This window comes from Pongo abelii, chromosome 7, assembly GCF_028885655.2.
Source record: "Pongo abelii isolate AG06213 chromosome 7, NHGRI_mPonAbe1-v2.0_pri, whole genome shotgun sequence".
NCBI lineage: Eukaryota > Metazoa > Chordata > Mammalia > Primates > Hominidae > Pongo > Pongo abelii.
The window spans coordinates 72,876,735-72,902,732 of NC_071992.2; the positions used below are offsets into that span (position 1 = coordinate 72,876,735).

The following is a 25,998-nucleotide window of genomic DNA, read 5'->3' on the forward strand; positions in this document are numbered from 1 at the left end:
ACGCCACTGCACTCCAGCCTGGGTGACAGAGTGAGGCTCCGTCTCCAAAAACAAAAAAAGACAATTGTATTAGCACGTTTTCACGCTGTTGATAAAGACATACCTGAGAAGCTAAAGAGCCCAGAGATTTTACAGCACCTAAGGAAAAAGAACATTTCAATTATTTCAGGAAGCTTAGTTGAGCCCAGGAGAGATGCAGGGCGGTAGCTGGGGGAGGAAGTCGAGGTCAAAGAGGACAGAGATTAGTATACTAACATGTGAATGAAAGAATCCAGTAGAAAGGGAGAAGGTGAAGAGGCAGGAAGGTGAGAAGATGGGCAATGCTCCTAACAAGCGGGGAGAAGACAGACTCTGCACCTAAGAGGAGAGTTAGGCCTGGGACAGGTTCGGGGCCACCTCTTTCATCATAACCAAGGGGAAGAAGGCAAGAATGGGCTCAGGTGCAAATAAGATTTCAGGGCAGTGGCATGTAGGAGACGGAGTTTTGACTGAGATTGTTGATGTCTATTTTCTCATTGAAGTAGAAAGTGAGTCATCTACTAAAACTGAGGGGAGAAGTGGCAGGGTTGGAGGTATTTTTTAAAAGAGTACATAAGATATTATTAGGACTTTTTGTAGAATAACAAATTGCCAACTTAAAAAATTTGTGGAAAAAAATTGGAATCTCATAATTTGTACAGGCAAAAGTCTGCTGGGTCATGTGGGTTTTGTCTTTTTTTCAGCATTACTTAGCAGCCAAGATGTAGATATTTTAAAATGATTGCGGTTGGGGGCTGGGAGTCAACAGTGCTGCTCCAGAGTGAGTACCAGGGAAGGACACACAGTTATGATATGTGTAAATTGTTGGAATGACACAATGGAATTGAGGCAAGAAACAAAAGGAAAAAAAGACAGAAGAAAGCTGATGAATAGGAGCAGAGAGGTCAAGTGTCTGAAGTGTCAGACAGATGGAGAAACACACATAAAAAGAGCTAAGCAGATTGAAGGTCAAACAGTAGATGCAAATTTTCAACAAATGATCAATAAAACTGTAAGAGCTTCTTCTGCATATTTTAAAATGCAAACCAAAACATTCTCACCTCTCAGATTGGCAACAAATTTAAGTTTGATAATGAAGAACCCAGCAGGTTGAGGATATGGAGAAAGAGTACCTTCCTATACGGTCAGCAGAACTATGAATTGGCATCAAACTTCTAAAATTGGTAATTAACAATATCTACCAAAATTACAAGTGACCAGTTTGCCTGAGCAGGAAGTTTCATGGTAAAAAATTAGCTTAATGAGATACTTGGACAAGTTTTCCAAAATGCATGTAAAAGACATTCCTTCATTATGTATTCATTCATTCCACAATTATTTACTTGGCAACTATAATATTTAGGGTAATGATTATCAAAATGTAATTTTCAAAAATGAAAACCATGACTCTTAAACAAACATAGAATAAACACATGTCACAGATTTTATTTGACTTATTAATTATCAAGACAAACAGTAATATGGTAAAGCTGACTCAAAGAAAATTTTGAGGGAAGGAGATTTATATGGTCCTTTAAAAAGAGAATGCCAGAATAAAATTGCTACAATAGGTGGCTGATGCCTGTTATCCTAGCACTTTGGGAGGACAAGGTGAGTGGATTATGAGGTCCAGAGATGGAGACCATCCTGGCTAACACAGCGAAACCCCGTCTCTACTAAAAATACACACACAAAAAAAATTAGTCAGGCATGGTGTCACACACCTGTAGTCCTAGCTACTTGGGAGGCTGAGGCAGGAGAATTGCTTGCACCCGGGAGGCAGAGGTTGCAGTGAGCCGAGATTGTGCCACTGCACTCCAGCCTGGGCAACAGAGCGAGACTCTGTCTTAAAAAAAAAAAAAAAAAAAAAAGATTGCTAGAATATATACAAACTGGTTAAGTTGTGCAAGAAAAAAAAAAAACTGTAACCTTTGAAATTATCTTTTTCATGGGACAGAAATTATTTCTATCTTGACTGGACATAATCAATACATTAACATAGGTCTTTATAGAGTCTGAGACTTTAATTAATAGTAAAGAGCAAAGTCAGACAATGATACATTCTGCTAGAAGATTAAATGATTTCTAGGTGAGTTTATTAAATGATATCCCAGTATGACTTTGAAAGAATATGTCATATGCTTTTGCACTTATTTACAAATCCATATCATTTTTCTTAGTATAACCTATGTGCTTGGGATACAGCAATAAAGGCAAACACATTTTTTGCTTTCCTGGAGCTCACAAGAATGAGGACTTTACCTATTGGGCTGGAAGCAGCACTCAGAAGCTAGACTAGCCGTGTCTCTACTTCATCCCAAGGGAAGTGGGAGGTGGAGGAAAAAGTAGCAATCTCATATGAGAGTTGCTGGGAAAGCTGGGTCATTACAGTTAGGATGAAATGAAGTCTTTCTGCCTGAGAATAGAAGTTTGAAAGGGTATACTGAAAACATTTGGAAGGAAGGAGGGAAAAATTAGGAGTTTGAATGTTAGAGCAAAAACATAGAAGCATATGGAAATTAAGAGGAAGAAAGGGTCTAAAGGAGCCACCCAGAGTTGACATTGTGAGAATGACTAAGGACATTGATTCATGATGAGATGACCTGACTTCACTTCTCCAAAGAATTAATCAACTTCCAGTTTTCATTTCAACATATAAAGAGCCTCGAAGTTGTCATTCCTGTCCTCACAATAAGAAAAAGCTAGGCAAACTGAAAATCAATGACTTTCCTTGTACCTGTCAAAAAACTGAACTCATTGGGAAAACTGTCACTCCAGAATCTGGAGAATCAGGTGAATCTGGAGAAATACAGCAACCCAGATCTTCTTACCTGGAAGCAAAAGCCACTAGAGTGATAAACTGGTAGAAACAATTAAATGGTGATGTTGATGAATTGCTGGAGGCCGAATATGTCTATAGAAAGTGAAAAACTCCTAGAGGCTGAAGTCTTAAGGGAATCCTCCTCACTTACCTGGGTTTTCTCTCCAGGAATTCCACCAGGTTCTTACAGTGGGAAGTTTCCCTTTTTTTTGAGACGGAATCTCGCTCTTGTCGCCCAGGCTGAAATGCAGTGGTGCAGTCTCAGCTCACTGCAACCTCCGCCTCCTGGGTTCAAGCAATTCTCCTGCCTCAGCCTCCCAAGTAGCTGGGATTACAGGTGCCTGCCACCACACCCGGCTAATTTTTGTGTTTTTAGTAGAGATGAGGTTTCACTATGTTGGCCAGGCTAGTCTTGAACTCCTGACCTCAGGCGATCTGCCCGCCTCGGCCTCCTAAATTGCTGGGATTACAGGCATGAGCCACTGTGCCCAGCCAGGAAATTTCTTAAAATATCACCTTTGATTCTAGCAGAGGATGAGAAGATTAACTACTTAATTTTTCTCTATAACAAAGGCCTACTGTCCAAGTAAAGAGACTTTGTAAAATCTCAATCCTGAAACCTTAGTTCAGCTAGACAAAGAGGATGCCTTCCAACTCCAGGACTTCAAGTAAATAGATTGGGAATACTACCATCAGGGAGGAAAGGGGTTGGGGGAAATAAAGGCTAAACCACTTCAGAAACACTTAGAAAGTCACAAGCCAGAGCCCCATATCCTCTAAAAGACTGAGACTTAATCAGAAAATTATAAAACGCTCTCTTTCCCCTACTCCTTACTACCATGCCAATAGGACGCCCAGTATAGAGACAGTTGATTTCAGCTGAAAGAACTGCATGATGCAGACTCTCTCTGAGGAGGAGGACTTAGAGAAGCCCAAAGTGAGGAGAAGAGACAAGAACACAAATTCTAGTGGAATTTGACACATGTGGTACCTATAGCTACAATAAACATTAAGCATAGATTAACATAAATCCTCACATGAAAGGCTTATTTATTTCAGTTCTTCATACCCAATACAACATGCTTACGTTTCAGCAAGAAATGAAAAGGCATTCTAAAAGACAGAAAGAATACACACACACACAATGTTTGAAGAGACAAATAATCAGAACAAGATGAAGATGTGACACAGCTGCTGGAATTCTTGGACAGAAAATTTAAAATAACAATGATTAGTATGTTAAAGTTGCTCATGGAAAAAATAGGTAACATGCAAGAACAGATGGAAATTGTAAGCAGAGAGATAAAAATGCTAAGAAAAAAAGCAGAAGAAAATGCTAGAATTTAAAAATACCATAACAGAAATAAAGAATGCCTTAGATGGCTCACCAGTTGACTGGACATGACCAAGAAAACAATCAGTGAACTTCAATATTCAATAAAACTTCTCAAACTGAAACGCAAAGAGAAAAAGGAATGGAGGAAAAAAAAAACAGAACAAAATATCCAGTACCTGTGGCCGGTATCAAAAGGTGTATCATAGGCTGGGCGCTGCAGCTCATGCCTGTAATCCCAGCACTTTGGGAGATCGAAGTGGGCAGATCACTTGAGGTCAGGAGTTCGTGACCAGCCTGGCCAACATGGTGAAACCCCATCTCTACTAAAAATACAAAATGTAGCCAGGCATGGTGGCGCGTGTCTGTAATCCCATCTACTCAGGAGGTTAAGGCATGAGAATCACTTGAACCCAGGAGGTGGAGGTTGCAGTGAGCAGAGATCATGCTACCGCACACCAGCCTGGGTGGCAGAGTGAAACTGTGTCTCAAACAAACAAACAGACAAAAAGTATATCATAAACACAATTTAAATGCCCTGAGGAGAAGAAACAGAAAACGGAACAGAAGAAATATTTGAAATAATAATGGTTGAGAACATTAAAAAATTAGTGACAGACGCCACCACATATACAGATCCGGGGAGCTCAGAGAACACCAGGCAGGATAAGTACCAAGAAAAACCATACAGTTGTATCATATTTAAGACAATTTATCCCAGAAGTCACCTGGTAAGCGAGTAGGTGGTGGGAATTCAACAGTCTGAAAGTACTTGTAGGCATTTTAAATGATGTTTGACACTTCAATTCTTCTCTCTTTTTCACCTTCCACATCAAATTGGTCACAAAATTCTACCAGTTCTCTCAGAAAATACCTTTCAATTCCAGCATCTCCTTTACCTTCCTATTACCAGTGCCTGAGTCTGAGGCCTCATCATCTGTTACTTGGAACCAACACAACAATCTATCTGTCACCAATTTCTTCCCTACACATGGAAGACAATTGTTCAAAAAATCCAGCTGGCTCTTTCATAGCTGCAAATTGAAACCCAAATTCTGCTGAAAATCTGGCTACAAGTGACCTTTTTGGATTCATTTCCACTACTCACCTTCATGCACCCAAATTGAACATAGCTCCTCACTCTCTGGGCTGGAGTATACACTATTCCCTGTTCCTGGAACACTTCTCACCCCATTCTTCATCTGTCAGTCCTTATTCATCTTTTGTCATCCAATTTAAATATCTCTTTCTCAGTGAGTCTTTCCCATATCTTTGTAGTTGAATCAGGTGCTGGGTAATACTGCACCTTTATGGTATGTTGTTAGTAACTTGTCAAAGCAGTTACCATGTTACATCACCATTTATTTTTTCACGTGTTGACGTGTGGTCCTAGAACATGAGCTCTGCAAGGACGGAGTCATACCACACAGTAGGCGCTACAAAAATGTGTTACATGAAATGAAAATACGAGATGATCTTTGGAAAGATCCTGACACTCAAAGACATTGATGGTGAAGATACAGAAGGAAATTTTCTGAACATGAAGAAAACCAATTGAGAGATGGTTGTGGGCATTTCATGTAACAACTAATTTGGAAACAAGAAGCTGTTGTTGTATTGGCCAGGAAGGCCGGTGATCGTGGCATTTTATATTTCACTTGCATGAGAAAAAGCAGGTCCCTAATATGCAATGCTATATCAGAGATTTCTTCAATAAAGCAAAGTCTTTGGACTCTCCCGGTGGTATGTTCCTTCTTTCAGGGTTCACACCACCCACCCCGTCATAACAGGAAAAGCTCAATGCCCTATGCAACACCCAACATCCCAGCTTTTGATAACCATGAATCATTTAAAAAAATTCTCTTAATAAATATTGAACTAATACATTCTAAAAAATATCAAAACTTTTGTGTTTAGAAAATTTTAATGTTAAAAAATTGAAAGTTTTAATTTAAATAAATTTTAGCAACCGAGTGGTTAATTTATTTTTAAATATTACCTATTTTACTTTGTTTTGGTTCAAACTCAGGATGTAAACCCAATTATAATCATTTGAACTTTCTCAGGTCAAGTCCCTGGCAGCCCTGAATGCTTCCGATGTGCGCCTCTCTAGGCTTCCTCAAAGTTTGTCCACAGTGCCAGTCATCACCAATGTGGCGGTGCACAGCTACAGCCACAGATCAGGATAGGAAGGCACAAGTGCGGCCTCCTAAGCTGGGCCTAGGGCCTCGTCAAGAGTGAGGCAGCTGTCCCAGGGAGATCACGATGTTAGGCTCTCAACCCCTCCCATTCCTCACTGCAGAGGTTCTGGACTTGCTGTCTACAGATGCCAACATGATCTGTGGATAGAACTGAATTGCACCATCATTGGCATTCTTTGAATTTTATTTTAGAGTTTAAAAACATCATCCTTGAGGAAGAGTCCATGGCATGAAAAAGGCTGCAAAGTCCTGCAAGTTTTCTTTACCAAAGAACTGTATTTTGGGGGGGATCTGCATCCCCTGAAATACAATGCAAATTTTATCATATGTGCATTCTTCTGTAAAGTATCAGGGCTATCACCAGCATAAAATGGGGTCTAGCAAGCCAAGAAGTTAATCACACTGCTCCAAGGTGAGTTTTGTTCAACCTGACAGGTTTTCAGTTAGTTTCTTTAGGCATCTCAAAAATGTCTTTCCACCCAGTTTCTATAAACATGCACTATTTATTTTAATTTATTTTAGACCTACAGGAAAAACAGCCAATAACTGATCTGCATGTTAACTACTCATGCCTTTTTATTTAAATCCACTAGGCCCAGTTTAGGGTTTACATTGTCAACTCAGTGCTTCAGGCAGCCCTACATATATGACATCCCTGCCCCATGGGCAGAACAAGTCATTTTGGGTCAGGACATTTTACGGTTTACCAATACTTCCACAAATGCTATGCCATCTCATTTTTACAGTAAGCCTTTAAGGTAAGAGTCGCCTCCCCTATCCTCCCAGTTTCACAGTGGTGAGATTTAAAGCAAGTCCCAGCCTTCGCCTGATGCAGCAGGAGAGCCCTGCAAGGGGGCAAGGCTTTACACTGACTCCCACCTTATGTCCCCATCACTGGTCACTGGCAGTGAGCCGCCCTGGGGAGTGCAATGAGGGGATACTCCCAGGCGTGTTGAGCAGCTCTTTGGTCTAGGACAAACTGGGTCCAGGAGCTTGAAAACAGGTCTCCAAAGAGTCACAGGTGCCAATCATTCGAAGCCAAAGCACACAGCAGCTTAGGGGCTGGGTGCAAAGATAGAGCGAAAGGGATTCAGGAGGATTTAGGTGGAGCATTGACAGTACTGCTGCAAGATAACTGTTTCCTCCAGACAAATCTGAAATTAGATATAGGTCTTCAAACTTAAAACTTCACTGTTGTGTTGAGCCCTCCATTGTCTAGAAACCTTGCTTTTTTAGAACATTCCTGCTATCCTACTAACCAGAGGACATACTTGAAACCTAATTGCCACTCACTCTGTGCAGACTCTACTACAAACCTACACAAAGTCGCCTAATAAATCCCAAAGGATATAATAACAAGCCCTGCTAAATTGATTGCTAAAAATAATACTAATAGTAGGTAACATTCTTTGTTAATTCACTGGTGATAACTGCGGCTTCCTTCAATGTGACACAGGATGGAACAGAAGGAGAGACTGATGCCTATTGAAAGAATGACTTGAATAGAATATCTGAAGTAAGATGTATTCACAGGAAATGAAGTTTCATTAGCTCAGATGCCTCCATATGGAACTACTTGTTGGGTCAAGAGCTTTCCAGAAAACCATATGAAACCCTGGGAAATGTCTGTTTTGGACATAAGAATTCCCAAGGGATTTTATGGATTCAAATCTTTGTTATGGAAAAAGAAACTCTGAGCTTTGCCTGGGAAGTCTGAATTCTGGGAGACATGCCAAACTCAAAGCTGACGTGATTTGCAATAACCTACTTAATCAACCGTAAAAATCAAGGCTTTATCGGTTTTTTTTAGAGATAATCACACACTGTAATTTTGAATAGTAAGACTTATTGTGAGAAAACCATGTGTTTTAACTAGGGTATATGTTTGTTTAAAAGACTGACTACTAAATGTAAGAATTTCAGCCAAGAATTTTCCTTGTACATAAATATCCAATAAACTGATGTTTTCAGATTCCATTTGCCCATATTTTTAAAAGATAAAGTGACTTCAGAGACCTTTCATGATTTGAACTTGGCTTTGATAATTATAAAATCATCTTTCTAAATAAAAGAAATTGCTTTCACTGACAAAAGTCAGAAACTCACTCATCACTTATGTGCAGCGTGAAGCTGAATTTTTGTGTAAACAAATCAGAATTCTGAAACTGGGACACAGGCAGTTTCATTTTTACTAGCATGGCTCTGAGACTATTATTTCTCTTAAATAATCAGAATTTTGACCTTTTAATTTCAATGAAGACTATCTGGGAGAGTAAACTGTACTTTTCCAAAGGGCCTAGCAAAGCAGTTTTGAGGGTCTGGCAGAGAAAGAGGGTGAAATTGAAGGGAGAAACAGATCAGAAATGTCAATACCGAAAGAAATAGTGAAGCAAGCAAGAAGTAAAGTTGAGCCCTGGGGCCTTTCTGTTTTCCATTTGTGGCCCCCTCCCTTTTGTTTTTTTTTTTTTTTTTTTTCAATTTTTTTTTCTTTTATTATTATTATTATTATACTTTAGGTTTTATGGTACATGTGCGCAATGTGCAGGTAAGTTACATATGTATACATGTGCCATGCTGGTGCGCTGCACCCACCAACTCGTCATCTAGCATTAGGTATATCTCCCAATGCTATCCCTCCCCCCTCCCCCCACCCCACAACAGTCCCCAGAGTGTGATGTTCCCCTTCCTGTGTCCATGTGTTCTCATTGTTCAATTCCCACCTATCAGTGAGAATATGCGGTGTTTGGTTTTTTGTTCTTGCGATAGTTTACTGAGAATGATGATTTCCAATTTCATCCATGTCCCTACAAAGGATGTGAACTCATCATTTTTTATGGCTGCATAGTATTCCGTGGTGTATATGTGCCACATTTTCTTAATCCAGTCTATCATTGTTGGACATTTGGGTTGGTTCCAAGTCTTTGCTATTGTGAATAATGCTGCAATAAACATACGTGTGCATGTGTCTTTATAGCAGCATGATTTATAGTCCTTTGGGTATATACCCAGTAATGGGATGGCTGGGTCGAATGGAATTTCTAGTTCTAGATCCCTGAGGAATCGCCACACTGACTTCCACAAGGGTTGAACTAGTTTACAGTCCCACCAACAGTGTAAAAGTGTTCCTATTTCTCCACATCCTCTCCAGCACCTGTTGTTTCCTGACTTTTTAATGATTGCCATTCTAACTGGTGTGAGATGGTATCTCATTGTGGTTTTGATTTGCATTTCTCTGATGGCCAGTGATGGTGAGCATTTTTTCATGTGTTTTTTGGCTGCATAAATGTCTTCTTTTGAGAAGTGTCTGTTCATGTCCTTCGCCCACTTTTTGATGGGGTTGTTTGTTTTTTTCTTGTAAATTTGTTGGAGTTTCATTGTAGATTCTGGATATTAGCCCTTTGTCAGATGAGTAGGTTGCGAAAATTTTCTCCCATTTTGTAGGTTGCCTGTTCACTCTGATGGTAGTTTCTTTTGCTGTGCAGAAGCTCTTGAGTTTAATTAGATCCCATTTGTCAATTTTGGCTTTTGTTGCCATTGCTTTTGGTGTTTTAGACATGAAGTCCTTGCCCATGCCTATGTCCTGAATGGTAATGCCTAGGTTTTCTTCTAGGGTTTTTATGGTTTTAGGTCTAACATTTAAGTCTTTAATCCATCTTGAATTGATTTTTGTATAAGGTGTAAGGAAGGGATCCAGTTTCAGCTTTCTCCATATGGCTAGCCAGTTTTCCCAGCACCATTTATTAAATAGGGAATCCTTTCCCCATTTCTTATTTTTGTCAGGTTTGTCAAAGATCAGATACTTGTAGATATGTGGCATTATTTCTGACGGCTCTGTTCTGTTCCATTGATCTATATCTCTGTTTTGGTACCAGTACCATGCTGTTTTGGTTACTGTAGCCTTGTAGTATAGTTTGAAGTCAGGTAGTGTGATGCCTCCAGCTTTGTTCTTTTGGCTTAGGATTGACTTGGCGATGCGGGCTCTTTTTTGGTTCCATATGAACTTTAAAGTAGTTTTTTCCAATTCTGTGAAGAAAGTCATTGGTAGCTTGATGGGGATGGCATTGAATCTGTAAATTACCTTGGGAAGGATGGCCATTTTCATGATATTGATTCTTCCTACCCATGAGCATGGAATGTTCTTCCATTTGTTTGTATCCTCTTTTATTTCCTTGAGCAGTGGTTTGTAGTTCTCCTTGAAGAGGTCTTTCACATCCCTTGTAAGTTGGATTCCTAGGTATTTTATTCTCTTTGAAGCAATTGTGAATGGGAGTTCACTCATGATTTGGCTCTCTGTTTGTCTGTTATTGATGTATAAGAATGCTTGTGATTTTTGCACATTGATTTTGTATCCTGAGACTTTGCTGAAGTTGCTTATCAGCTTAAGGAGATTTTGGGCTGAGACAATGGGGTTTTCTAGATATACAATCATGTCATCTGCAAATAGGGACAATTTGACTTCCTCTTTTCCTAATTGAATACCCTTGATTTCCTTCTCCTGCCTAATTGCCCTGGCCAGAACTTCCAACACTATGTTGAATAGAAGTGGTGAGAGAGGGCATCCCTGTCTTGTGCCAGTTTTCAAAGGGAATGCTTCCAGTTTTTGCCCATTCAGTATGATATTGGCTGTGGGTTTGTCATAAATAGCTCTTATTATTTTGAGATACGTCCCATCAATTCCTAATTTATTGAGAGTTTTTAGCATGAAGGGTTGTTGAATTTTGTCAAAGGCCTTTTCTGCATCTATTGAGATAATCATGTGGTTTTTGTCTTTGGTTCTGTTTATATGCTGGATTACATTTATTGATTTGCGTATATTGAACCAGCCTTGCATCCCAGGGATGAAGCCCACTTGATCATGGTGGATAAGCTTTTTGATGTGCTGCTGGATTCTGTTTGCCAGTATTTTATTGAGGATTTTTGCATCAATGTTCATCAAGGATATTGGTCTAAAATTCTCTTTTTTTGTTGTGTCTCTGCCAGGCTTTGGTATCAGGATGATGCTGGCCTCATAAAATGAGTTAGGGAGGATTCCCTCTTTTTCTATTGATTGGAATAGTTTCAGAAGGAATGGTACCAGCTCCTCCTTGTACCTCTGGTAGAATTCGGCTGTGAATCCATCTGGACCTGGACTTTTTTTGGTTGGTAAGCTGTTGATTATTGCCACAATTTCAGCTCCTGTTATTGGTCTATTCAGAGATTCAACTTCTTCCTGGTTTAGTCTTGGGAGGGTGTATGTGTTGAGGAATTTATCCATTTCTTCTAGATTTTCTAGTTTATTTGCATAGAGGTGTTTGTAATATTCTCTGATGGTAGTTTGTATTTCTGTGGGATCGGTGGTGATATCCCCTTTATCATTTTTTATTGCATCTATTTGATTCTTCTCTCTTTTTTTCTTTATTAATCTTGCTAGCGGTCTATCAATTTTGTTGATCCTTTCAAAAAACCAGCTCCTGGATTCATTTATTTTTTGAAGGGTTTTTTGTGTCTCTATTTCCTTCAGTTCTGCTCTGATTTTAGTTATTTCTTGCCTTCTGCTAGCTTTTGAATGTGTTTGCTCTTGCTTTTCTAGTTCTTTTAATTGTGATGTTAGGGTGTCAATTTTGGATCTTTTCTGCTTTCTCTTGTGGGCATTTAGTGCTATAAATTTCCCTCTACACACTGCTTTGAATGCATCCCAGAGATTCTGGTATGTTGTGTCTTGGTTCTCGTTGGTTTCAAAGAACATCTTTATTTCTGCCTTCATTTCGTTATGTACCCAGTAGTCATTCAGGAGCAGGTTGTTCAGTTTCCACGTAGTTGAGCGGTTTTGAGTGAGATTCTTAATCCTGAGTTTTAGCTTGATTGCACTGTGATCTGAGAGACAGTTTGTTACAATTTCTGTTCTTTTACATTTATTGAGGAGAGCTTTACTTCCAAGTATATGGTCAATTTTGGAATAGGTGTGGTGTGGTGCTGAAAAAAATGTATATTCTGTTGATTTGGGGTGGAGAGTTCTGTAGATGTCTATTAGGTCCGCTTGGTGCAGAGCTGAGTTCAATTCCTGGGTATCCTTGTTGACTTTCTGTCTCGTTGATCTGTCTAATGTTGACAGTGGGGTGTTAAAGTCTCCCATTATTAATGTGTGGGAGTCTAAGTCTCTTTGTAGGTCACTCAGGACTTGCTTTATGAATCTGGGTGCTCCTGTATTGGGTGCATATATATTTAGGATAGTTAGCTCTTCTTGTTGAATTAATCCCTTTACCATTATGTAATGGCCTTCTTTGTCTCTTTTGATCTTTGTTGGTTTAAAGTCTGTTTTATCAGAGACTAGGATTGCAACCCCTGCCTTTTTTTGTTTTCCATTTGCTTGGTAGATCTTCCTCCATCCTTTTATTTTGAGCCTATGTGTGTCTCTGCACGTGAGATGGGTTTCCTGAATACAGCACACTGATGGGTCTTGAGTCTTTATCCAGTTTGCCAGTCTGTGTCTTTTAATTGGAGCATTTAGTCCATTTACATTTAAAGTTAATATTGTTATGTGTGAATTTGATCCTGTCATTATGATGTTAGCTGGATATTTTGCTCGTTAGTTGATGCAGTCTCTTCCTAGTCTCGATGGTCTTTACATTTCGGTATGATTTTGCAGTGGCTGGTACCGGTTGTGCCTTTCCATGTTTAGCGCTTCCTTCAGGAGCTCTTTTAGGGCAGGCCTGGTGGTGACAAAATCTCTCAGCATTTGCTTGTCTGTAAAGTATTTTATTTCTTCTTCAGTTATGAAGCTTAGTTTGGCAGGATATGAAATTCTGGGTTGAAAATTCTTTTCTTTAAGAATGTTGAATATTGGCCCCCACTCTCTTCTGGCTTGTAGGGTTTCTGCTGAGAGATCCGCTGTTATTCTGATGGGCTTCCCTTTGATGGTAACCCGACCTTTCTCTCTGGCTGCCCTTAACATTTTTTCCTTCATTTCAACTTTGGTGAATCTGACAATTATGTGTCTTGGAGTTGCTCTTCTCGAGGAGTATCTTTGTGGCGTTCTCTGTATTTCCTGAATCTGAATGTTGGCCTGCCTTGCTAGATTGGGGAAGTTCTCCTGGATAATATCCTGCAGAGTGTTTTCCAACTTGTTTCCATTCTCCCCGTCACTTTCAGGTACACCAATCAGACGTAGATTTGGTCTTTTCACATAGTCCCACATTTCTTGGAGGCTTTGCTCGTTTCTTTTTATTCTTTTTTCTCTAAACTTCCCTTCTTGCTTCATTTCATTCATTTCATCTTCCAGGGCTGATACCCTTTCTTCCATTTGATCGCATCGGCTCCTGAGGCTTCTGCATTCTTCACGTAGTTCTCGAGCCTTGGTTTTCAGCTCCATCAGCTCCTTTAAGCACTTCTCTGTATTGGTTATTCTAGTTATACATTCTTCTAAATTTTTTTCAAAGTTTTCAACTTCTTTGCCTTTGGTTTGAATATCCTCCCGTAGCTCAGAGTAATTTGATCGTCTGAAGCCTTCTTCTCTCAGCTCGTCAAAGTCATTCTCCGTCCAGCTTTGTTCCGTTGCTGGTGAGGAACTGCGTTCCTTTGGAGGAGGAGAGGTACTCTGGTTTTTAGAGTTTCCAGTTTTTCTGCTCTGTTTTTTCCCCATCTTTGTGGTTTTATCTACTTTTGGTCTTTGATGATGGTGATGTACAGATGGGTTTTTGGTGTGGATGTCCTTTCTGTTAGTTTTCCTTCTAACAGACAGAACCCTCAGCTGCAGGTCTGTTGGAATACCTGGCCGGCCGTGTGAGGTGTCAGTCTGCCCCTGCTGGGGGGTGCCTCCCAGTTAGGCTGCTCGGGGGTCAGGGGTCAGGGACCCACTTGAGGAGGCAGTCAGCCCGTTCTCAGATCTCCAGCTGCGTGCTGGGAGAACCACTGCTCTCCTCAAAGCTGTCAGACAGGGACATTTAAGTCTGCAGAGGTTACTGCTGTCTTTTTGTTTGTCTGTGTCCTGCCCCCAGAGGTGGAGCCTACAGAGGCAGGCAGGCCTCCTTGAGCTGTGGTGGGCTCCACCCAGTTCAAGCTTCCAGGCTGCTTTGTTTACCTAAGGGAGCCTGGGCAATGGCGGGCGCCCCTCCCCCAGCCTCGCTGCCGACTTGCTGTTTGATCTCAGACTGCTGTGCTAGCAATCAGCGAGACTCCGTGGGCGTAGGACCCTCTGAGCCAGGTGCGGGCTATACTCTCCTGGGGCACCGTTTCCTAAGCCCGTCGGAAAAGCACAGTATTCGGGTGGGAGTGGCCCAATTTTCCAGGTGCCGTCTGTCACCCCTGGAAGGGGAACTCCCTGACCCCTTGCGCTTCCCGAGTGAGGCAATGCCTCGCCCCTGCTTCGGCTGGCGCACGGTGCGCTCACCCACTGACCTGCGCCCACTGTCTGGCACTCCCTAGTGAGATGAACACGGTACCTCAGATGGAAATGCAGAAATCACCCGTCTTCTGCGTCGCTCGCGCTGGGAGCTGTAGACCGGAGCTGTTCCTATTCGGCCATCTTGGCTCCTCCCGGCCCCCTCCCTTTTGAAATATCTAATTCATTGAAGCTGCTCAGGATTCCTCAATGGGTCCCATCCAGATATGCTCAGCAGAATAACATATAGAGCTTTAAAAATTAAATAAAAGTTCCTGTTCCTGAGTCTTCATGTTCCCAAAATGTGTTCTAGGTACTCCTGGAGGCCCTGAGATACTGTCAGAGGCCTACGAGGCCAAAATTCTTTGCATAATAATACTAAGGTGTTATCTGTCTTTTTTACACTTTTTTCCCTTAAGTGTGAAGTAGAGTTTTCCAGAGGTTATATAATGTTTGACATCATAACAGATGAAAATGCAAAAGCTGGTAAAATAATCTATCTTCTCTTGTCAGACATTAAAGAGATTTGACAAGTGTTAAGGATTGTCACTCTTGTCACATCTATTTTTCTTTAAAATGTAGTTATTGTCCGTAAAAGTTTAAGACAACATATAACGTTTATTATATCATAAATGGATTAATAAATACATATCCTTAATATTTATCAGATTTACTTTGGAATATGTTAAATATTAATAGATACAATCCACATAATCAATAGAACCCTGGACCTTTAATAATTTTTGAAGAGTGTCAAAATGGTCTTAAACGTTTCATAACTCTCCTAATGAAAAAACTAAGATGTTTTGTAAAAGGTAAACTACAGTTTTAGATGCAATACAAGCTAACATAGTAATAGGTGATTTGTAGGGCTCAGAAACAAAGTAGAATCCAGGATTCCCATAGGCAACCAACTACCAAAGCCAGTTGTGCTTTGAAGATACCTGCTTAGGCCTAGAAATCTTGGGCTTCTTCCCTGAAGGATACACAAGGGCTAAAGCTAGGGACCTCTTGCTGGGAAGTCTGATAGAATCCCTCTCGTGAAACTGAAACTCCAGTGGTTTACGCCCTCAGTGTCGGGATAAGCAAGAATAAATGTATCAAAATGGGCTAGTCAAGAAATTTGCCTTTCTTAAGTTTGGTGCTGAGTGGAGGGGGAAAATAACAACCCTCTTAATAATTCATAGCTACTAAAGGGCTCTCATGCTGCAGGGTAGTCCAAAGTTATTCCACCTGTATTGTCTGAAAAAAGCTCACATGAAAATTTTAATTTGATAGCCTTTGGATAGTGGTGCCTTTGGACAACTGGCAGAACCAAACACAAATTCTCTCTCAATGAGACAATTGTATACAATTTTTTATCAGGTATAAACACCAGGCAGATGTGACAACAACCACAGAAAAGTTCTGGAAATCAAAAATACAATAAAACTTTAAATTCATACAATGGCTTTCCTGTAAGCTCTGTAAGGTCTCCCTCTGACTCAAGGCCAGAGAAGGTCAGTGAAGTCACCAATCCAACCACTGCCAGCTGAAGCAGAAAGGGATCAAGGGTAGACTGGCGACCTGTAATCCTTTGATTGTCATTACGGGGTGAAGCTAGGAGAACACTTTGGTCTACAGAAGGAAGACACAAGATGTAGGCAACAGAATGGACAATGCCAAGGCTCACGTGCCTGAGAAGGTATCCTGAAGGAGGAGGAAGAGAATTCTGCATTGGTCACTCAGCAGACACCACAGATCTACTGAGAACATACACTGGCACCTGCTTGTACCTGAAAGGTACAAGCTTGTGCCATAGCTTGTACCTGAAAGGAAAAAGAAAAGCAGTCAAGAACAAATAGATTCTTGTGGAACACATCCATAAGCTGATGGCTATAGGCCAATAAGGAGTTCATCAAGACTCAATCCAGGTAGGGAGAGACTACAGAGAAATTGCCACTGTCTCCCCTTTGCTGTCCACACATAGAGGCCTCATCAATTCACCAATAATAGGCCATACCATAAACAAGGCTATTGAAATTAAAATGTACTCAATAGACTGATTAGACAACAGACCAGACACATCTGAAGAGGCATTTCTTGAAAGAGAGAACAGATCAGAAGATACTATCCACATGCAGTACAAACAAAAAAAATATTAGAAAGTACAAAAGAGATTAAGGGATGTGGAAGATAAAGTGAAAAGGTCTATTATATTTCTAATTAGAGTTCTAGGAGGAAATAACAAAAGAATAAGGAAGAGGAAATATTTGAAGACAAATGGATGAGAAGTTTTCAAAATTACTGAAGCATATTAATCTTCAGATCCAAGAAACCCCAAAACACATTTAGATACTTTATTCCCAAATTATAGAATACCAAAAAATAAAAAGAACTAAAAGCAATCAGAGAGAATAGACTGATAACAAGAGAATAATTTATACCAGTCACAAAAGGGCAAACACTACATGATTCCACTTGAATGTACAATTTATGAGTCAAAGTCAGGAGCAGAGAGCAGAATGGTGGTTGTCACGGGCTGCAAGGAGAAGCAAATGGGGTGTTGTTGTTGAATGGGTATAGAGTTTCAGTAATGCAAGATGAGTAAGTTCTGGAGATCTTCTGTACAACACTGTGGCAACGATATTAACTAACAATATTTTATTGTACACCTACAATTCTGTTAAGAAGGTAGACTTCATGCTGTGTTCTTACCAAGATAAAATAAAAACAAAAAATGAAAATTTTATACTGAAAGTTGATTTCTCAGTAGCAACAGTGGTAATAGAAAGAAATGGAACAATATTTTAATCAATTTGAGAGAAAATAACTCTCAAATTATAATTTCATCTGTAGTAAAACCTTTTTATAAGAACAAAGACAAAATCAACATTTTTCAAATAAGCAAAACCCAGGAGAATTTACTACAAGATCCTCACTAGAGAACATTCTAAAGGAGATACTTTTTTAAAAAAGAAAATGTGCTAACATGGAAGCTTTGATATGCAAGGAGAAATGATAAACATATTGGTAAATATATGAAAATTTCAGTATTTATTGATCATAAAAGAATAATATTATCAAATTTGTGGGGCTAAAAAACATGATAGAATTAGGATAAAAAGTGAAAGTGTATAGAATTTTGGAGGGGATAATCATGTTTAGAATTATTTGAAAGACAGTAAACACATTGATTTTATTTAAAGAAATTGCTAAACATGCGTGTTTAAACTAGGTAGAATAGCAATTAGTTGACATAAGTATATAATTTTCAAACCAATGTTGATTTTTTTTAAATTTTAAGAAAAAACAATCTCAATCAAAAAGAAGGCAAATAAAGGTAGAGAGAAGTGAGGGGAGAAAAAAGGAAACAGAAAAACATGGAAAAATAGAATTCATGTAATAGGAAATAAATATAAATGTATGAGAAATCACAATAAAAGTCAATGGTTACACTATTGAGTTAAAAGATGAAAATTAATCAGATTTTTAAAAAATGTTGTTTATAAGAAAGACCAAAAGAGGAGTGGCAGACTATAGCCCATGGGCCATGTCTGACACCCATGTCTGAGAGCCCGTGGGCCAGGTCTGACACCCAGCATATTTACACATGACTCTTCGGCTAAGAATAGTTTCTACAGTTTTAAATGTTTGAAGAAAGAATATGTGACAGAAACTACATGTGACCCACAAAGGCTAAAATATTTAGTATCTGGTTCTTTAGAGAAAAAGTTTGATGACTCCTGCTCTAAAATATAAAATCATAAAATCCAGAGAGGAGACAGATTGGAGAAAGATACATTAATTTTATAACAGATCGTGATTCTCCTTCAATATCCAAATATTAATTAGATGCATGCACATCTTGCTAAATACCATGTTCATTAACCTCTCTTATAGTTAGATATAGCCAATAAGACATGAACTGAAGTGACTTACGTAGCTTCCAGGTCAAATCTTCAAATACATATGCCTCCCACTCCACTTTACCTCCTTCTCAACAGAACAGAGAAGAGGGAGTCAGGGTTGGGGTGAACCATCTTTGACCATGTGAATAAGGTCATGGTGAGAAGGCTGGCAAAGCATTGAGACAGAAGGTACCTGGGCTCTGTAATCCCTGTACTACCCACCTTCAGATCATTGCAGATTAGGGAGAAATAGTCTTCTCTCTTATTTAAGCCATTCTTAGGTGGGAATCTGTGTTACTGTAATTTAGCCTGTGTCTTAACTAGTACATCAAACATGTGCTAACTAAAAGAAAGTAAGGTGGGCATAATAATAACAGACAAAACAGACTTTAGAACAAAAAGGGATCAAAAGTCTCCTAATGACATAAGGCTCATTTTACTGGAAGACATAACAATTCTAAAATTACATATGACTCAATTCTGCACTTACATAACTTAATGGAACTACAAGAAATAAATAAATCCATTAACCCAGTGGAATACTTAATACCTCTCTCTCAGTACTCAATAGATAAAGCAGACAATAAAATTAGCAATAAAAGATTTAGAAAGAAAAATTAATATGCTTCATCCAATGGGCATATGGAGAATATTACATCCCATAATTAAATAATTTACATTCTTTCAAAGCACAAATAGAATAGTTTTGAAAACTGACCACATTCTAAACCATTAAGTTAACATTAACAAATTTCAAAGGATGGCAAGATAGATACAGAGTGTATTCTCAGACCACAATGCAAATTAGTTACAAGTCAAAGACAAAATAAACCAAGAGAAAAAAACATGCTTACAAATCTTGCAAAATTCTAAACAAGTCAGAGATCAAAGAACAATAATGCAAAGTATAAAATATTTATAAATGACCAGTGAGTAAAATGTTTTCTAACAAAACTTGTGAAATGTAGCAAAAGCATTACTTAGTGACAAATCCATAGCCTTGTTAAAAGATAAGTGGCCAGGCACGGTGGCTCACTCCTGTAATCCTAGCACTTTGGGAGGCCGAGGTGGGCAGATCACGAGGTCAGGAGTTCCATACCAGCCTGACCAACATGGTGAAACACCGTCTCTACTAAAAATACAAAAATTAGCCAGCCATTGTGGCACGTGCCTGTAATTCCAGCTACTCGGGAGGCTGAGGCAGGAGAATCGCTTGAACCCGGGAGGTGGAGGTTGCAGGGAGACGAGATCACGCCACTGCACTCCAGCCTGGGTGACAGAGTGAGGCTCCGTCTCCAAAAAAAAAAAAGACAATTGTATTAGCACGTTTTCACACTGTTGATAAAGACATACCTGAGACTGGGCAATTTACAAAAGGAAGAGGTTTAATGAAGAACTCACAGTTCTACATGGCTGTGGAAGCCTCACAACCATGGCAGAAGAGAAGGAGGAGCAAATCACACCTTACGTGGACAGCAGCAGGCAAAAAGTGCTTCTGCAGAGGAACTCCTGTTTTTAAAACTATCAGATCTCATGAGACCCATTCACTATCAAGAGAACAGCACTGGAAAGACCTGCCCCCATGATTCAGTCATCTTTCACCAGGTGCCTCCCAGAACACATGGGAATTATGGGAACTACAGGATGAGATTTGGGTGGGGACACAGAGCCAAACCGTATCAATAAGATTCGTTAAAGGTAAAACCGTGATTCTCATACAGATATAAAACTGACTTGTGTTAAATATTTTCTTTCATTCTTTAATCAGTAAGGAAACCAAGAAGATTCAAATGAGAATCCAAAGAACAGACACATTTTTAGATTAGGAATATTGAAAAGAATGTGTAAAATGAGGTAAAACTTATTTTCCGGCAGGGTGCGGTGGCTCACACCTGTAATCCCAGCACTTTGGGAGGCAGAGGCGGGTGGATCACGAGGTCAGGAGATCGAGACCGTCCTGGATAACATGGTGAAACCCCATCTCTACTAAAAATGAAAGAAAAAATTAGCCAGAGGTGGTTGCAGGCGCCTGTAGTCCCAGCTACTTGGGAGGCTGAGGCAGGAGAATGGCCTGAACCCGGGAGGCAGAGCTTGCAGTGAGCTGAGACTGCACCTTTGCATTCCAGCCGGGGCTACAGAGCGAGACTCCGTCTCAAAAAAAAAAAAAGAAAAACAAATAAACAAAAAAACTTATTTTCCACAGAGGAGAAAGGAAGTTAAAACTCTACCAAGCAGAACAGAATCTGCATGTCTACAATCAAAAATTATTTTGCATTGCTATCAGTTACCTACAACTTGCAGAGTTGTAAAATAGTTCCTAGTAAATGAAAGTATAGAATCAGATAACCCGGAAGGGTGTGCTATTTGTAGACAATGCATAGGTTTCCATAGAAGGGCATTTTTTTTCTTAAAGTCACCCTCCTTCTGATCAAAAATACTAAAACAGAAGGATTATTCATGATCACAAAGCAAGGTTGGTCTCATTAGCTTTGGCCTTATTTACAGAGTTGTAGCAATAGTGTTGATTTACCATATAGGCCTATTAGAGTTTGTTTTGTTGCAATAAACTAAACACATAACTTATAATATTTCGGAGGAAAAAAATGCCCAGCAAGATAAACCCAAAAAAGTAAAAGATAAGGTATATAAAGAAAAGAGCAAAAAATAAAAATTAACTAAAATGCAAACAGAGAGTTTCTGCATCTGCCCAACTTGCAGAGAGCTGGAAGACCCTTGTTCCCCATTAGAACAAAATCAGCCATACTCACTTTAAATTCATGACTTTTTTTGAACCCACTGAACAACTGAGACAAGCATGGGCTGGCCAGACAGTGTGAAAGCTCTGGGGGCTGCAGAAATGGACTCTGTCTACTTGGAGGCTCTTTCTCTACAAGCCCCATGGGCTGCTCACAGGAAAGATTAAGAAGAACTCTAAGAAGCACCACGGTGCAGACATGGGGGAGGACAAGAGCAAGACAGCAAGAGAGGCAAGAAACTACTGCTGCTCTCAAGACACCTGTGAAAACTCCTGGCAGCTGGTGGAAGGGAACAGAGGGAAATTCTATGCCTAGGGAAGGGGTAGTATTACACTGAGCCCAAAACTTGAGCCAGGGAAAAGGCAGAACTGAGAGAGCAGCACCCCCAAGCTCCAGATAAGCAATGCATGCCTAAAACCAAGGATTAATCACAACAACAAAGACCAATTTCCGCAGCTACAAGCTAAATTACAGCAGAACACCAATGGGAGGGAACAGAACAAGAGTATTCAAATAGATCTTCTTTGAGGTGCAAAGGGAAGACCTAAAACTCAGAGTTCAGCAGACAGACTCCAACCCTAAACAAAAGGTACCTCTAGCAGAGCAATTTCTAGCCTGTGGTACACTGAGAGTTACCATAGCAACAACAAATCTCAACCATAGGCAACCATATTCTAGGCCATGAAACAAACCTCAACAAATGTAAAAGAATGAAAATCACACAAACTATGTTCTCAGATCATAATGGAATGAAATTGAAAATCAATAACAGAAGGATATGTGGAAAATATTCAAAATGTTTGGATATTTAAAAGATTATTCTAAGTAACCATGGGTCAAACAAGAAGTCTAAAAAAAATTTAAGAAATACTTTGAACTAAATTCAAATTAAAATATAACACATCAAAATTTGTGGCCTGTAGTTAAAGTAGTGCTTAAACAGAAACTTATAGCATTAAATGCTTATATTAGAAAATTTAAAAGTTAAGAATTAATAATTTAAGCTTTCACTTTAAGAAATGAGAAGAAGCCTTTCTGCGCTACCTGCAGAGGGGTCCATACGGCGTTGTTCTGGATTCCCATCGTAACTTAAAGGGAAACTTTCACAATGTCCGGAGCCCTTGATGTCCTGCAAATGAAGGAGGAGGATGTCCTTAAGTTCCTTGCAGCAGGAACCCACTTAGGTGGCACCAATCTTTATTTCCAGATGGAACAGTACATCTATAAAAGGAAAAGTGATGGCATCTATATCATAAATCTGAAGAGGACCTGGGAGAAGCTTCTGCTGGCAGCTCGTGCTATTGTTGCCATTGAAAACCCTGCTGATTCCAGTGTTATATCCTCCAGGAATACTGGCCAGGGGGATGTGCTGAAGTTTGCTGCTGCCACTGGAGCCACTCCAATTGCTTCCCGCTTCACTCCTGGAACCTTCGCTAACCAGATCCAGGCAACCTTCCGGGAGCCAGGGCTTCTTGTGGTTACTGACCCCAGGGCTGACCACCAGCCTCTCACGGAGGCATCTTATGTTAACCTACCTACCATTGCGCTGTGTAACACAGATTCTCCTCTGCACTATGTGGACATTACCATCCCATGCAACAACAAGGGAGCTCACTCAGTGGGTTTGATGTGGTGGATGCTGGCTCAGGAAGTTCTGCGCATGCGTGGCACCATTTCCCGTGAACACCCATGGGAGGTCATGCCTGATCTGTACTTCTACAGAGATCCTGAAGAGATTGAAAAAGAAGAGCAGGCTGCTGCTGAAAAGGCAGTGACCAAGGAGGAATTTCAGGGTGAATGGACTGCTCCAGCTCCTGAGTTCACTGCTACTCAGCCTCAGGTTGCAGACTGGTCTGAAGGTGTACAGGTGCCCTCTGTGCCTATTCAGCAGTTCCCTACTGAAGACTGGAGCGCTCAGCCTGCCACGGAAGACTGGTCTGCAGCTCCCACTGCTCAGGCCACTGAATGGGTAGGAGCAACCACTGACTGGTCTTAAGCTGTTCTTGCATAGGCTCTTAAGCAACATGGAAAAATGGTTGATGGAAAATAAACATCAGTTTCTAAAAAAAAGAAAAAAGAAAAAAGAAATGAGAAGAAGAGCAAACTAAACCCAAAGAAATCAGAAGGTCAGAAATAAGATAAGTGCACAGACTAATGAAATTGAAAACAAAAGTCAGTAGAGAAAATCTATAAAAACAAAGTTAATACTTTCAAACATTAAGAATATTGATAAATCTTTAGCCAGATTGACAAAGGAAAAAAAAAGATGACACAAATTACCAACTTCAGGAAGAAAAGAGGATATTAGTACAAATCCCACAAATATTAAAAGAAGAATAAAGGAATATTACAAAATTATTTGCACATACATTTGACAACCTGGATGAAATGGGTCAATCCTTAAAAAACACAAATTACCAAAATGAAGTAGATAACTTCAGTTGTGCTGATTCTATTACATTAATTGAATCCCTGCTTTAAAAACTTTCAGGAAGAAATCTTCATTCCTAATAGCTTCTCTAGTGAATTCTACCAAACATTTAAGGAAAAAATAATATAATTATATACCATCTTTTCCAGAAAACAGAAGAAGAGAGATGACTTCCCAACTCATTTTATGAAGCCAGCATTACCCTAATACCAAATCTAGTCAAAAATATTATAAGGAAACTACAGACTAATAATCTTCATGAACATATACACACACAAAAAAATATTTAATACAATGCTAGCTAATCAAGCCATCAATATATAAAAATGAAAATACATCAAAACCAAGTGTGACTTATCCCAGGAATGTAAGACTAGTTTAGCATTCAATAATTTGTCAATGTGTACACAACCTCTTGTGAATCCATAATTCACTTTTTTAAAAAAATTCAGGTTAAATTTAAAATAAAATAGAAACCAGCAGGAAAAAACATTAATGCCAATGCAGAAATTATTTGATGAAATTCAATAGTCCTTCAAAATTAAAACTCTGAGAAAACTAGGAACTGAAAGAAACTGAATCTGATAAAGGGCTTCTACTGCTAAAGGGCTTCATCATATTTGATAGTATAAAACTGAGTACTCTCCTCTACAGTTTGGAACAAGGCAAAGATGGTTTCTCTTACCAGTTAGACTCAACCTTGTACTCAAAGTTCTAGCCATTGAAATACAGCAAGAAAACAAAAATTTTTTATTTCAGAAAAGAATAAAATGGTCTCTGTTTTTAGACAACAATATTGTCTATATAGATCTCCCAAAAAATCTATACAGTTTCTAGAACTAATAAATGAGTTTAGCATATTTGCAGAATATCTACATACAAATATCAATTATATTTTATATACTCTCAATAAATAATAAGAATTGAACATTTTTAAAAGCAATAAAATGTATAGTACACCAAAGAGATACTTAAGTGTAACTAATATAACATAGGCATGATTTTTCTGCTGAAAACCACATAAAAATAATAATGAAAGAAATCAGAAACTTAAATAATAAAGATATACCATGTTCATGGTTTGAATCATGGAATATTATCAAGTTGTTATGTCACTCAGGGTATTAACAGAGAGGCAAAATCAGAAGGAGAAAGATTGGAAGATTAGATAGATAGATAGATAGATAGATAGATAGATAGATAGATAGATAGAAACAACAACAATAACAACAAGTAATTGGCTTATGCAGAAGTCTGAAATCCAAGTAGTAGTCAGGACAGGACCATCACTGGCAAAGCTGGAACTCACAAGCAAGTGCCAAAGCTATTATCCACAGGCAACCAGGGAAAGATCATAAACAAGTAGAACCTCCACAGACGCTCTATCAAAGTTGCTGTTCACAGGCATATTTCTTCTTTCTTTTGGGGAAGCCTCAGCCCTGCTATTAAAGCCTTTCAGTTTCTTGAGTCAGATCTACCCAGATTATCCAGGAAAATCATCCCCAAATTAAGTCACTGACTACATCTTTAGGTAATTATATGTAGGCTTTTATTACACCTGCAAAATATTTTCACAGCAATACCTAGATTTCTGTTTTAATAAATGTAGAAAGAATGAGAGAAATAGAAAATCACCATTAAAACAGCAGCGTTATAATTGCTGGAGGCAAAATCCACTATGAATGGTAAAATTAAAGGGTGAAAGGGTAAGCACAAACAAGATATTTGCATAGCTCCAAATATTCCCCCAATGTGTGTAGTAATTACAAATGGAAAAAATAATAAGTTTACAGTGGAGAATTCTGACAGACATCACCTCAGCCAGGTGATCAAGTTTAAAATCACCAGCAATATATATCAAGAGCATGTGCCCGGACATGATGCACTAAACAGGGCACATACATCACCTCAATGGAATCCTTTCTAACAATGCATAACCTCCATCTAATTATAAGAAAGCATCAGAACCTAAAGCAAGAGGCAATTTACAAAATAATTGACCAGCCTTATCCAAAGTCACAATGGATACGGAAAGACTGAGGCACTATCACAGGTTGGAAGAGATCAAGAGACATGACAGCTGAATACATGTGGGATCTTGAATCATAAAAAGAGACTAGAGAGAAACTGGTGAAATGCAAAGAAGTTCTGTTATTTGGTTAATCGTATTGTACCAAGGTTAATTTCTTAGT

General features: G+C 39.2%; 1 protein-coding gene across 1 annotated transcript; it reads left to right on the forward strand.

Moving 5' to 3' along the window:
- The first annotated feature begins 22,410 nt into the window (after positions 1-22,410).
- On the forward strand, positions 22,411-23,446 carry LOC112134637 (small ribosomal subunit protein uS2-like). Its single transcript, XM_054561072.2, has one exon. The coding sequence runs from the start codon at positions 22,484-22,486 to the stop codon at positions 23,369-23,371; it is 888 nt and encodes a 295-aa protein (XP_054417047.2). The 5' UTR covers positions 22,411-22,483; the 3' UTR covers positions 23,372-23,446.
- Positions 23,447-25,998: the final 2,552 nt, after the last annotated feature.